The sequence below is a fragment of the Ylistrum balloti genome, unplaced genomic scaffold, assembly GCF_031769215.1.
Source record: "Ylistrum balloti isolate Yb309-2 unplaced genomic scaffold, AGI_CSIRO_Ybal_v1 Utg369946, whole genome shotgun sequence".
In the NCBI taxonomy this organism is placed as follows: Eukaryota; Metazoa; Mollusca; class Bivalvia; order Pectinida; family Pectinidae; genus Ylistrum; species Ylistrum balloti.
Window position 1 is genome coordinate 440764 of NW_026782051.1, and position 14528 is coordinate 455291.

General features: G+C 35.7%; 1 protein-coding gene across 3 annotated transcripts; it reads right to left on the reverse strand.

Moving 5' to 3' along the window:
• Positions 1–1560: 1560 nt before the first annotated feature.
• On the reverse strand, positions 1561–13960 carry LOC132547293 (arylacetamide deacetylase-like). 3 transcript variants are annotated; one of them, XM_060211060.1, is made up of 7 exons: positions 13932–13960; positions 9035–9188; positions 8727–8837; positions 5631–5751; positions 4384–4447; positions 3875–3996; positions 1561–3050 (listed from the first exon to the last, which is right to left on the reverse strand). In XM_060211060.1, exons 2-7 carry the CDS (start codon positions 9176–9178, stop codon positions 2410–2412), a joined length of 1203 nt encoding a protein of 400 aa, XP_060067043.1. In that variant the 5' UTR covers positions 9179–9188; positions 13932–13960; the 3' UTR covers positions 1561–2409. The 3 variants fall into 3 exon arrangements, with proteins under 3 accessions (XP_060067043.1, XP_060067041.1, XP_060067042.1); XM_060211058.1 differs by lacking the exon at positions 13932–13960 and adding an exon at positions 12530–12558; XM_060211059.1 differs by lacking the exon at positions 13932–13960 and adding an exon at positions 11227–11310.
• Between the last annotated feature and the right edge of the window lie 568 nt (positions 13961–14528).

The window sequence follows — 14528 nt, forward strand, 5'->3', positions numbered from 1 at the left end:
TGTTTGAAGTTTTGATTCCAGAGAAAACTCTGTCTTCTCCATAGCTTGATTACTATAACCGTCAGTGAGTGGGTGGAACATCTTTGCAGAAATACAGGAAACAAAATGCTGGGAACACCATGTATCGATCCTTACTTTATGGCTTGGAATGAAAAATAAAGACGGAAAACAAACAAATTTTGTCTTTGCTTCGTAATCCTTTAATAAAACCAAACAGTGTCTGATATAACAAATGCAGGGATTGAGGATTATAAAAAAGAACTCATCAGTTATGCTAAAGACCCTTTTACTTTTGAAACCCGGGAGGCGACAGACAGAAATCAAAATTGATCACACAAAGAGACCTACATAGGGGTACATGTACTTAGGCTTCAGTCTACCAACACGCTACAGAAACATTAATGATTAATTTGATCATTTTAAAAGGGAAAAAATAATTACATTATTGAGGTTCATGGTTATTTACAAAAAATAAATACCTAAAATAGCGTGTTAATGTCTCATATTCCCTATCTATATCGATGTTTCTTATTTTATTATTCTTTTTTTAAACTAGGTATAAACATCAAACATTACATTTTTTTTTAAAGTAACCAAACAGTTCAAACAAATCAAAAGCTCAACGTTTTCTCAAGCCCATACGATGGAAGGGAGGTAATCCACAATGAATACACTGACTAACTTTTATCTGTAAAGAAAAACGGCACTGAAAGTCCACATAGAGAGTGATATGGTTAGTTCCTATGCGTTGCTGGAAAGATCCACCCGTTTAAACAAAGATATTGTCAATCTCAGTTCTATCTATCAGGATTTCACTATTAGATTTCGTTTTATACTCTCTTCAACGATGGAACCGTCTTTTCACTTTTTTTTTTAGATTTTGTTTTAAAATTATTTAAATATAAACATAAATTGTTTGTTAAATGCAATATTCATCATATCATTCATCGTTGTTAAGTATCAAATGCCTTGGGCTACTTATGTACATAACTACCCGCCGGGAAACTGTCGACGAAAGGGTTTTAGTGGTCGTGATATGACACTAATTAGTTATTAGTTAATTGGACTGTGTGAGGTCAGTTTTACATGTATTACGTCAAAGAAATGAACTCTCGGCTCACATTTTGATAAGATATATAAAAATAATTAGTGATTAAAATTTTAAAAAAATCACTATACTCGCTATTTTATCGCCCGTTTTATTTTATCCCGAAATGTGATATTTTGTGTTATCTTGCTACATTTTTTACTTTTCGTATGTTTACTGGCGAATACTATGTTACATAAATATATTTCTATTTCAGATTACGGTTGGCTTTCATTCCTCGATATACATAATGTAAAGCTGTTTTGATTTGCTTCTGTAATTTCACCGTGCTGGGATATTTCATTTGTGTTTTGTTTATAACTGGTTATACATGTTTACTTGTATATAAGCTCTACAGAGCTAATGGTTTTTATCTGTACATAAACACTTGTCAAAAATAAATCTTAAATCAGCTTATACTCCCCGTACAGGAAATACAGAACGAAAGTCACAATAGAAAAACAAAGAAAAACAGAGAGCAGGACTTTATCTCCAGAGGATGTGTACAAATTTCACAGTAATACATACACACATGCTATATAATATCATCCACTTCCACACACGGGGCTATAATAATAATATGAAATATGAAAAAAATATCTATAACGGAGTGGGTCTAGCTTTTTAAACTTCAAAATCAGAGAATGAAAGCACACTGTGAGTTTGGACTGGGCTATGTTACTGTACAGAGAGGTAAAAAATCAAATTTATTTACGGAAAAGACGTTTCTTTCAGGAGCCAGTGTTCAAGACTGATAAACTGATTTTTATAGGAACTCGGTTAGAGTCAAGGGATCCTATAACATCGATTCGTTACTTGAATGAAGTTCATGTTTACTGAAGCATGATAAGCTAGGATTTCATCTTTGGTAATATGAGGTTTTTTGAAAACATGATTTCTAATGACAAAAATAGTTGTATTCTTGTCTCAGACAAAGTCAGCAGTTGTCTTTACTCCTACAAAATGCCGGTGATTATCATCCTTCCTTAAGTAAGGATTGTCCGCGTACACTAGGTTTAACAATTACTCTCGTGACACGGCCTTGTTAAACGTTTTCCCTTTCATACTCTCATAAAAGGTAAAATATCCAGAATTTGCAACATTCAAAATTACAAAATAGGATAGAGGGGTAGGGTGGGGGTTTCTAGAATTAAATCAATGACATTAAGTCATGCACATTTTTAACATAACAAACAAAAATTAAATGGCGATTTTGTACATCAAACGGCTTCCTTTACTGAAACAATCAGTATTGAAGTGGATTATTTATATAGATATTGAAATAACATATCCACCGTGAGTTCTGATTGTGTTTCAATATTCTAAAGTTCTTTTCTGAGATAATCAGTATAATCTGCCATAGCTTCATTTGCTCTGTTTATTTCGGTTATGGTGAAAAATCCGTGCTGAACTCCTTCCCAGTGCACGTGTTTTACCGGAAACCCCAGGTTTTTCCAACGCTTGGCTAACATCAAGCCGTCGTCCCTCAGTGGATCATATTCGCAGGTCAACAGGTACGTTTTCGGTAACTGTGACAACATTTCATCGTCCAGCATTAAAGGACACAGGTAGACATTATTAAAGAATTTGCCAACCTTTTCCGCCAAACTTTTATCAGCAGGTTTTAGATCTTCTGGTCGGGTCTGTAACTTGTGATATTTTCCCGGCAAAAGTTCTACATTTACTTCAGATGTGACACCATTCCGCATTTCCGCAGTTATATGTTGATTTTCCAAGAACTGGTCCACGTTACTTTCATTTCCAAAAATATACCGTAAGTAAAATCTAATCATTCTATCCGACTTTAATATAAACGGAAATGATCTATATGTATTATACGAAGGTGTTTTGAAGTCCATCATCTGCAGAGCCGGGTAAATCAGTCCGAGGAGTCGAGGGGGTTGCCGTTCCTGAGTTAGTTTGATTCCGACAGCCATCGCCAAGTTTCCTCCTGCACTGTCCCCTGTGTATTTTATGAACAGAAAACTATAAGAAAATACCAACATACCAAGATAATAATAATCCAGACACAAGTTCAATAAAAACCATGACAAAATATGAACAAAAGATTTACACGGAGACTCCTAAAAACAGTACAGGGAGAATAAGACCAGGTGTTCCGGAAGAGTAAGGGTCTTCTGCTTCACCGACAACACCCGCAATGTAAATCTTTGTCCTTTCGAGTAAGAAAAGATTACTCTCTGAACAAAGAAATTTAACTCGCCTAACGTTTCAAGTTAACATGAAGCCGAAATTAATGATGACAGTTATGAATAGTTTTTTTTCAACTCTGTAGAAAATAAAACCTGTGATATACTAAAAATAAGTAAAGAACTATTAAAGTAAGTATAAAATGAACATCTGAAGTTAATTCATGATGTTGTTATTATAGTAGTGTTGCCTTTCTGTTGTATACATACCAACAAACACAGTTCGAAAGGGTTCTCCCATTTATTATAGACTTTACTTTTACCCTTTCAAAATTTCATCTTGTCAGTCAAGTGTCTAAAGTCGGAGTGCCAAATAACGCGCCAAAATGACCAAAAATACAATACAAACAAAGAAAACACTGACCATTGGCTAAAGAAAGAGGTACCAGCAGGATTGCTATAAACCAACCAATCGAATAAATAGAAATACTCTGAACATATATCAAGGCCAAACTAAAGGGAAATACGTATTTCAATTAATAGACGGACGCTATAATGTATACATGGATTGAAATAATAAAAACATAAAATAACGAAATATCGTCTCTGCCACATTACGACGTGTTACGATAAGTACCTGACAACGCTATCCGGGTGGCATCTACCCCGTACATCTTGGCGTTTTTCATGAAGTATTTGGTCGCTGTCAGACAGTCTTGGAATGGTATAGGAAATGTATATTCTGGGGCTAATCTGTATCTACAACAACAAAAGTACTGTTGTTTATGTTACGATTGTTCCGGAACTGGATCCATTGTATGATGTAATATTTGAAATGGGTACATTTAAACTCATAAGTAGAGTTAAACTGAGTGTACGTCGCCCAGGACCAGCTGGCCAAACCGGATGAAGCGACGTTATTGAAGAAAAAAAGTTAGGATAAGCCGACACAGAAAGCGAAATAAAGCAAATGGCTATTTTGTATCATTTCATCCAAGTGTATGGTTAATCTTCTTTAGAACTAAGTCATCAGATACACTTTGGTGTAAAAGAATGATAATCGATATCTAGTTTTCCGAATCATGGTTTGAAAACACTAATGGGGAAGGTGTTTCTTTTTTAATTATTAACTGTTCATGTACTTACTCGACCGAAACAACAACAGCCGGAAGTGACGTTGCCAAGGTCCTGGTGAAGGCATCATACTGTTCTGAAATTCATTGATATTAACTTGTATTTCTATGTATGTTGATTGGTCAGATTAATTAGATCTCGACTTCATTGCTTGTGGTTGTTCAGCTCACAGGAACGTTTGTCTTTCAATAAACTGATTAGAAAAGGCAAAAGCTGGCTTGAAGCATTAAACAAGAGGCGAAATGGGCCTGCATGGCTCAGCTGGTAAGCATACAAACAATGTTCATAACAAATACATAAACACGTAGATCACTGACATTCAAAGTGTACACATCCAACCAACAATAACCGTCTTAGTTTTGCCGGGTTTTATTTCGGGGAGGTTTCAATCATATATCATGCTTTTTGGCATTTAGGTTAACCAACACACGTCGTTTAAAAGTTTTCATAAGTTTAACCCCTGTGTGCTTGAATATAGGCCAAAATCATTTCGTTTTTGCAAAATTTGTCGCACATTATCTTAGAGACCTAACTGCCGAACATCATGGTACTAGACATTTTGTTTAATCAGAAGAAGTCGTTTTCAATGTTTTGACTAATTTGACCTTAAATACGCATCAAAGTCATTTATTTCTGCAAACTTTGTCCAGTTTTATTTCAGAGAACTCTCAGTCAAATATCATTCTTCTGGGCCATTAAGCTAATTAGAAGAAGTCGTTTAAAGATTTTAACCATTTGACCCCTGTGACCTTGAATATGGGTCTAAACAGTTTCTTTCACAAACTTTATTGGGCTACATCCGAGGGACCTTACGGCTAAATATCAAACTTCCAGGCCTTTCTGTCTGTCATTTAAAGGTTTTGACAAATCAGACCCCTGTGACCTTGAATATGGGTTAAAATATTTCCTGTTCGCACACGTCAAGTTAGTAACGTTGTTGGACTTCTTATGAGAAATCTACTAGTCAAAATCTAGGTCGGTTGGTTATTTAGAAGATGTCGTTTAAAGGGAGAAAGTTGACGCCGGACGGACGCCGCGCTACGGTATAAGCTGGAAGGGCAAATGAGCAAGGAACACATATATATCTGTAACGAAGGAGTAACATTTCATGACTTATCCAATAAAACAGGTAGAAAATCTAGTGGCGAAATGAGTAAATACTATTTTGAACCTGAGGACGTTCTTCAACTTTTGCGGTAATTACCAGTCTCTACCACGAACAAGGACACGTGGTTTAATCATATCCTTTGAATACCAACCTACAGATCCTAGCACCCAGCCACCACCATGGTAAAACACCACTGCTCGCAGAGGTTTCACTCCGCTGTCACGTGGTACAAACAGCCTCACTTTGACACCATCAAAAATATCTTCCGTCACCTAATTGTTTACAAGTTTTTGTTGATTTAAACATATTATGTTATTATTATTAGATAAATGGATCAGAGACAAGTTCTAGCAACTTATGAAATCTTCTCCATAGATTAAATTACAAATAATTGATATACTGCACGTGACACATATTTATATTATAAATATGAAGATAAGTAATTCGTAGGCGTACAATTGTAAGTTTACATCATTTTGTCAAAAGAAGGAAAAGATGAGATGATAGGACAGAAAGGAAAGAAGCGAAAAAGAGATAGTCTAGATTTTATATCAATTCTATATCAATTCAGTGCCAATTACAAACAGTTTTTGTTATTTCGTTTATAGAAAATGTGAACATCATTATAAATGTTCCAGTTTATTTTGTATTGATGATAATTCTACTAAAATGATATCTGTGTATACATGGTATATTCAAATATCTTACAATAGACGAGATTACTGTAAAACACTGGACTAAATTATTATAATACATTTTCCTCATGTGAAGTAATAATAATCTTAAATCGAAGGAAAATTAACTGTAATGAAAGATTAAGTGATCTTTCCCTATATATGACATAGAAAATATCGTAACATTCACACATTCTCACCCGACGCTTCAAACTACAAATGAAATGAGTATACCCTATTAGATAAAATTGTGACGTGACATTGGTTAGTGACATAATGATCACGAGGAAGACCGAGAGTCCTGGAAGTTAAGGAAGTTACCAGATTGGAACAGAAACAGTGTGAGTCTGCGCAATTACAGATCAATTATATTATCGACTGGGACATTTCCAGAGTGATAAATATTGTTTTGAAGCGCCAACTGGATGCGCCGTAGCAGGTCGGCGCTGAAATTTGATAAATGGACCCATTTATTGTCGCACATCTATTATCTGGTTTTAGATCAAGCGTAACCAAATCAAATTTTGCAACTTGTTCAGATATGGGAAATTATAGTCAATCAGTTATGTCCATAATTTAACACTATGACTCGGCTAAAATGTATGCACGTGCATTGCTCACTTCCAGTAGAACTCGGATATTTGGTTTACTGCACTATTGAGAGTTTTTCTGCTGCCAAGTCGGTAAAAAGCTGACGAATAATTTTGCGCTGGTTATGTAAATCACAACCAGTGTAAACTTACCTGGACTACCAGTAAATCACAACCAGTGTAAACTTACCTGGACTACCAGTAAATCACACAACCAGTGTAAACTTACCTGGACTACCAGTAAATCACAACCAGTGTAAACTTACCTGGACTACCAGTAAATCACAACCAGTGTAAACTTACCTGGACTACCAGTAAATCACAACCAGTGTAAACTTACCTGGACTACCAGTAAATCACACAACCAGTGTAAACTTACCTGGACTACCAGTAAATCACAACCAGTGTAAACTTACCTGGACTACCAGTAAATCACAACCAGTGTAAACTTACCTGGACTACCAGTAAATCACAACCAGTGTAAACTTACCTGGACATCTCTATCGTTACATTTATGTTACCAGTAAATCACAACCAGTGTAAACTTACCTGGACATCTCTATCGTTACATTTATGTTACCAGTAAATCACAACCAGTGTAAATTTACCTGGACTACCAGTAAATCACAACCAGTGTTAACTTACCTGGACTACCAGTAAATCACAACCAGTGTAAACTTACCTGTACTGCCAGTAAATCACAACCAGTGTTAACTTACCTGGTACACGAGTAAATCAGACCGATCTTTATATTACCTGGACTACCAGTAAATCACAACCAGTGTTAACTTACCTGGACTACCAGTAAATCACAACCAGTGTAAACTTACCTGGACATCTCTATCGTTACATTTATGTTACCAGTAAATCACAACCAGTGTAAACTTACCTGGACTACCAGTAAATCACAACCAGTGTAAACTTACCTGGACATCGATATCGTTACATTTATGTTACCAGTAAATCACAACCAGTGTAAACTTACCTGGACTACCAGTAAATCACAACCAGTGTAAACTTACCTGGACTACCAGTAAATCACAACCAGTGTAAACTTACCTGGACTACCAGTAAATCACAACCAGTGTTAACTTACCTGGACTACCAGTAAATCACAACCAGTGTAAATTTACCTGGACTACCAGTAAATCACAACCAGTGTAAACTTACCTGTACTACCAGTAAATCACAACCAGTGTAAACTTACCTGGACTACCAGTAAATCACAACCAGTGTTAACTTACCTGGACTACCAGTAAATCACAACCAGTGTAAACTTACCTGGACTACCAGTAAATCACAACCAGTGTAAACTTACCTGGACTACCAGTAAATCACAACCAGTGTAAACTTACCTGGACTACCAGTAAATCACAACCAGTGTTAACTTACCTGGACTACCAGTAAATCACAACCAGTGTTAACTTACCTGGACTACCAGTAAATCACAACCAGTGTAAACTTACCTGGACTACCAGTAAATCACAACCAGTGTAAACTTACCTGGACTACCAGTAAATCACAACCAGTGTTAACTTACCTGGACTACCAGTAAATCACAACCAGTGTTAACTTACCTGGACTACCAGTAAATCACAACCAGTGTAAACTTACCTGGACATCGATATCGTTACATTTATGTTACCAGTAAATCACAACCAGTGTTAACTTACCTGGAAATCTCTATCGTTACATTTATGTTACCAGTAAATCACAACCAGTGTTAACTTACCTGGACATCTCTATCGTTACATTTATGTTACCAGTAAATCACAACCAGTGTAAACTTACCTGGACATCGATATCGTTACATTTATGTTACCAGTAAATCACAACCAGTGTAAACTTACCTGGACATCGATATCGTTACATTTATGTTACCAGTAAATCACAACCAGTGTAAACTTACCTGGACTACCAGTAAATTACAACCAGTGTAAACTTACCTGGACTACCAGTAAATCACAACCAGTGTAAACTTACCTTGACATCGCTATCGGATAGTTCTTGGGAAGTGTGGACAGTTTCCGGATTGTGTGATCCCCTTGCACACCTTTGAAATGTTGAATACCCGATGTACTCTTGAAAATCGCACTAGTGAATGAAAATAAAGATAATGGTGAAGAAACTGTAGTGGCAAAATTGTCTGCATAGTTTAGGTATCTATGTTAACCAGAAACCATCAATGTATAGATTTTGTCCATAAGGTCCCCTAGGTTGTTTGGGGTTACATGTACTTTCATAAATAAAAGGATATTTTATCGTTAAACTACAAAGAAGCTAATTCTCACCATCATTAATTTTGCTCCGGATTCAATAGAATGTTTCATTTGTACACTCGAGTCAACAGCGTCATCTGGAAAGGGTGTGTACAGGAAATATGCCACGCCCACCATCATTAGTGCTAAAATCAGGAGGAATCCCGCACAACTCATCTTGTTACTGCTGGAATGGCAAAGATGGAAAACAGCATCAGCACAGGAGAAAAATGTAACGTTTAGATAAAGTCACTTATAGATAAACATTGTCGGGAATTGATCGTGAAAACAGGAATTTATAATAAATGAAACATATCATATAAGCCTAATAAAACTAAAGAGTCGAAAGCTTGTGTCTCCGAGGGAGGAACAGCGTAGCCATGGAGACGGAATATTGTGTTTTGGAATGAAAAGGAACCGTGTTTTGGAAGAAAAGAGAACCATGCAGGTCGGGGGAGTGGCACATGCGAGATTCCACGTGCCCAGGAAGAGAGTGGAACAAGGCAAATACTTATTAATAATTAAATATTTTAAAATATGATGTGGTCAAAACTTCCAGAGCCTCGCAAAATTATGACAATTAGTGAAAAAACAATGAGCCATTTCCTTTCTGTATCACATCTACTGCAGTTTTCGCTATATACCAGACTCCGGTTGTTCAAAAACAGGTTCGAGGTAACCAGTGGTTTGTGAAAATTTTCAGACATGAAGTAAATAAATTGGGAATATCATTTATAATGCGCGTGAAATTTAGATATTTTAGATTGAAATTTGTTTTTATATCATTTTCCTCTACAGTGGAAACAATCGAATTTTCCACTAACTAATGGTTACTTTCTACTAACCTCGGAGCAACCGGAGGATATTTATTGGGTTTAGTATGACGTAATGTTATCTTGGGTAGTATGACGTAATGTTATCCTGGTTGGTATGACGTAATGTTATCCTGGTTAGTATGACGTAATGTTATCCTGATAAGTATGACGTATTGTTATCCTGGTTAGTATAACGTAATGTTTGTCCTGGTAAGTATCACGTAATGTTATCCTGGTTAGTATCACGTAATGTTATCCTGGTTAGTATGACGTAATGTTTTCCTGGTTAGTATGACGTAATGTTATCCTGATAAGTATGACGTATTGTTATCCTGGTTAGTATAACGTAATGTTTGTCCTGGTAAGTATCACGTAATGTTATCCTGGTTAGTATCACGTAATGTTATCCTGGTTAGTATGACGTAATGTTTTCCTGGTTATTATGACGTAATGTTATCCTGGTTAGTATGCCGTAATGTTTTCATGGTAAGTATCACGTAATGTTATCCTGGTTAGTATGACGTACTGTTATCCTAGTTAGTATGACGTAATGTTATCCTGGTTAGTATCACGTAATGCTTATCCTGAAGGGCAGATATGTAATTCATCCAATGAAAAAAAATCAATAATTTCTCTCGGTCGTTCACCAGAAGGATATCGCGGATACGAAAGTAACAATAATTAAGAGTATGATAAATTTTTTTATTTGATTGATTTTAAATATTGTCATTTATGTGCTTGTCCATGTACGTGCGTGTGTGAGAATCTATATATGTACTTGTGTATGTATGTGAGAATGCGTGTTTGTTTATATCATGTAATCGTGTTGTTTTATGAACATGATACAAAACCAGGTTATAATCTGTTGATATGGTTGTTCGTTTCTACATGTGGCACTGTACACAACTATGACACAAGACGTCTAACAACTTCATCGAAGCAACATAGTGGATTATAAGCAAACAGTCGAATAATGGCAGGCAACTGACTAGCAGACATTGAAACACTCTGAAATAAACATAAAAAGCTACACTTAACACTGGGCATCATTTCAAGGGTGGGGGGAGGGGGGCACTTAATGTGTAGAATGAATAATATGTTTGAATACATATTGACAATCTATTAAAGGTTATCTCAGCATGCAGAACACTGAATGCAAAGTACCACACAGCAGCTAACAGCCTGTGACCATGAGATGCCCTAATTAATAATATACATAGTCACATGCAGTGTAGCTGTGGGAGTCTTAGTAAAAAACATGAAACTAAGACTTTTTCATTCATATTTTAATACATAACAATATGCAGGGTGAATCTGTAAAATGACACAAGAAAATCAGGTGCACAATAAAAGTATGCCTTGATATTTATATGAGTAAACATAAATAATATAATCCCACTGGCTACTTACTTGAATTTTGGTGCATTAGGAATGAGGAGACCATAGCAAAACAATGTAAGGTAATATACAATCGGATCTCGCTTACAGGCGTTTCTAATGAAGTAGCATGTTGTTTGCCTTCACACTGAACATACATGTGCAGAGAAGGTAAACCTATACTCCAACAACTGTTTGAAATTGATGCAACAACAATTATATCATTCATGACAATAATGAAAACAAGTACAGTGTGACCTTGCTTGAAGTGTAAAATATTTTATCTTAAGTCCCATATTGCACCAGTCAAATACAAAGTATACACTCTCTACATATGCATCACTGATACCATAAACCAGTCAACAAATCATGTCTTCTGTCTACATGTTTTGTATTCATCACTAAACCCAAGATAACTATGTATTGTACAAGTTATAGGCTAGTTGCTTATTTTGTGACCCAAATGAAACTACTGTCAAACTCAAAAGTTAACTGTAATCAATCACACTACTTTGCACACATGTCAGTGCACAACAACATGTTACAGCAAAATAAAAAAAAAATACTCCTTACATCAGGCGAATGACCATCTCTTAGTATAGCTGCTCAAATACTTAATGATAGTTCTCCAAAAAAAACCTTTCATCATTACTTGAAACACTGCCTACTACAATGACATCCACTACTCAGAACTATATATATGTTTACAAGTCAAAATGAATAGGCCCTATCATACAAAGGTAAATCGGATAAGGCACACAATCTGTAGAACATCAATTTGTGCATGGTAGCAACTTGACAGCTTGTGCAATACCCTCCCAATATGGCGGACCGCTAGACACGCCGCGCGGCATTTAAGATTACATATCTATGACTTACACAGAGATTCAATCCTTATAAAGGGGCGTAACTCTTGATCAACACATCAACCCATAAGATGGACTATTAAATAAGAGGATATCATTAACTTTCCATTAAGCATGAAATTACATATAAATGGAACGGGGTGGGGATTTGGGCGGAGGCACGACGCAACTCAATATCTCCAATGCACAGGTTTATTCAGTCCAGAAAAAATAACACCCTAAAAGAAATAAAATAGACAACATTCACTATATGTTTCACATGGACATCAAGACTTTCTTTAACAATACATTATTACTCTAACAATATTTTAAAATATGACATATAGACAACCTGAATTACCTCGATAAAAACTAAGGATATTGGCACAGAGATAAATTACAATTTATCTATTCCACATCTCAGAATGAATCTTTAACGTAGATAATGATGAAAACGTTATCATAATTTCATATTTCATATACAAACTTACTCTATCAAAGCGACAAGGGTTCTTTTCCCTACTGGCTTAGGTAACGGTCTCACTATTGTACCTGATCTACTCAACCTAACAAAAATAGGAAAAAATACCTCATTGTTACTACAGTAACACATCATGATAAGTAATATGATATTAGATACTTGTATAATAGCAACATACCACTTTACAGCGTTACATTGGTTTCAAATAGTTAGTTAATAGACAATTCTCAATATGTCTGACAGACTGAGTATATCTCACTGAGTTTTTAGATACAGAAAAACATAATCTGAATAATATAATTACACATATATTACTACTAATTGTATAGATGTATACAATTACTATTAATTAAATATATAAATAAAATAAACTAATTTACAGCTACTATAACAATATGTACCTGATATGGAATATAACGATATACAGGAGGTGGAAAGGACTGTGTCCATGTGAGTAGTCTGGGCGGTAAATGCCCCAACTGCATGTACCAGGTGTTAAACAGGTTTCAGGAATGTGTTCTCATGACAGGTAGAGGTTAATGTAAAAGGTCACAGGTGACAGGACATAAACACAAGCGCATGACACTTCACAATTGACAAAACAAATATAGACAGTGACACGGGACTTGGCTAATAGGATAATTAACGCAGACTAGACTAATTACAATAATTTATGACTTACTGAACACGACTTACAAAACTACTACTTATCATTGCTGGTGCATAATCCTGGACAGTCTGTCTCTGCCACATCAACCATAACGTTACAATTACTTAGCCACGCAAACAACAACAAGTTATCGTATTGAACTAAATTATTTATAATTTAAAAATCAGGATTTCGTATACACAAGTATCTATTTTGACACCTGCCACAAAAATGATCAACAATGACCAACAAAGAATGTAACTCCCGTCAAATCGAGTGACCAATCACAAGACCATGTGAACAACCAATGAAATACAGACTGACCACATTATACTTTAGATCATAACCACAAGACACAACCAGGTATACATGCATTTATGTAACAAAAAACATGTACAAATTACAGAAATGTTAGCTTTAATAATAGGAGTTACTTCCCTTGTAATGCAGCATGCACAAAAGCCTGTATAATAATTATAATACATTCATGATCAGAAATATGCACATAGATCTGACATTGAGAAAATAAATGTTGAGAAACAGAATATAAAAGTGAAAAATTCTTCCAGAGATTACTAGACGTATGAGAGCACACAAAGCATTTACGCTCCCAGGCTAAAGTAGTGATAAGTCACCTTACAAATGATCTTCGCGAACATATTTCTGGTTTTGCAAACAAATCCTTTTTAAACCTGGTTCTCGTGTAGAAATAATTCCGTTTGAATGAACACGTAATGATGAAATATCACGCATATATACCTACAGCCACAGATATTCTCAGACAATGGCACACTTTGTAGTAGATCACTACGTGTATACATTATAAAGTCTCGTGACCTTACTTTCGGTTTGACATTAGACGAGATTTTGAGCATGTTACAGTCCCTGTTATCTGAATCACACCGTCATAAGGTAAGCATACATGTAGATACCTAATGCATTCATATGGTATACTCAATTACAGACACTACACTCTGAACCATAGGTGCCAGACTCGTCTGTCTATACACTATACTGATTACAAGGTTTTAACTCAATGTGTGATGAAGGTTTATGGTATAGAGTACACCAGCACAATGCGTCATACACCAATATAAAATCATGTTATCTGTCGATTCAGACCACTCACTCTCAGCGACATGATCTCGAACGATTTTGTGTTAGCAGAGACGTATATATCACATATATATGTGTTATATATGTCTCTGGTGATAGCCACAAGTTTCCCAAAATTGGGTCGTTTCGCTTGGTCAATTGTGTTACAAACGTTTAACAGTATGAGTGTATTTTTTAGCTCGGCCACATCCTTACGTATACAGGTCAGTCATAATATAGGTCTATTAGAAAAAAAAGTAACCAC

What these genes read in the sequence shown, in the direction of transcription:
- LOC132547293 (XM_060211060.1), bottom strand. Translation starts at nt 9,178, where the DNA reads ATGAGTTGTGCGGGATTCCTCCTGATTTTAGCACTAATGATGGTGGGC. An exon ending in CTGGGTGCTAGGATCTGTAG is followed by an intron (nt 4,448 to 5,630) that starts GTTGGTATTCAA and finishes AATGAATTTCAG; the next exon opens with AACAGTATGATGCCTTCACC. An exon ending in GCTGTTGTTGTTTCGGTCGA is followed by an intron (nt 3,997 to 4,383) that starts GTAAGTACATGA and finishes TTGTTGTTGTAG; the next exon opens with ATACAGATTAGCCCCAGAAT.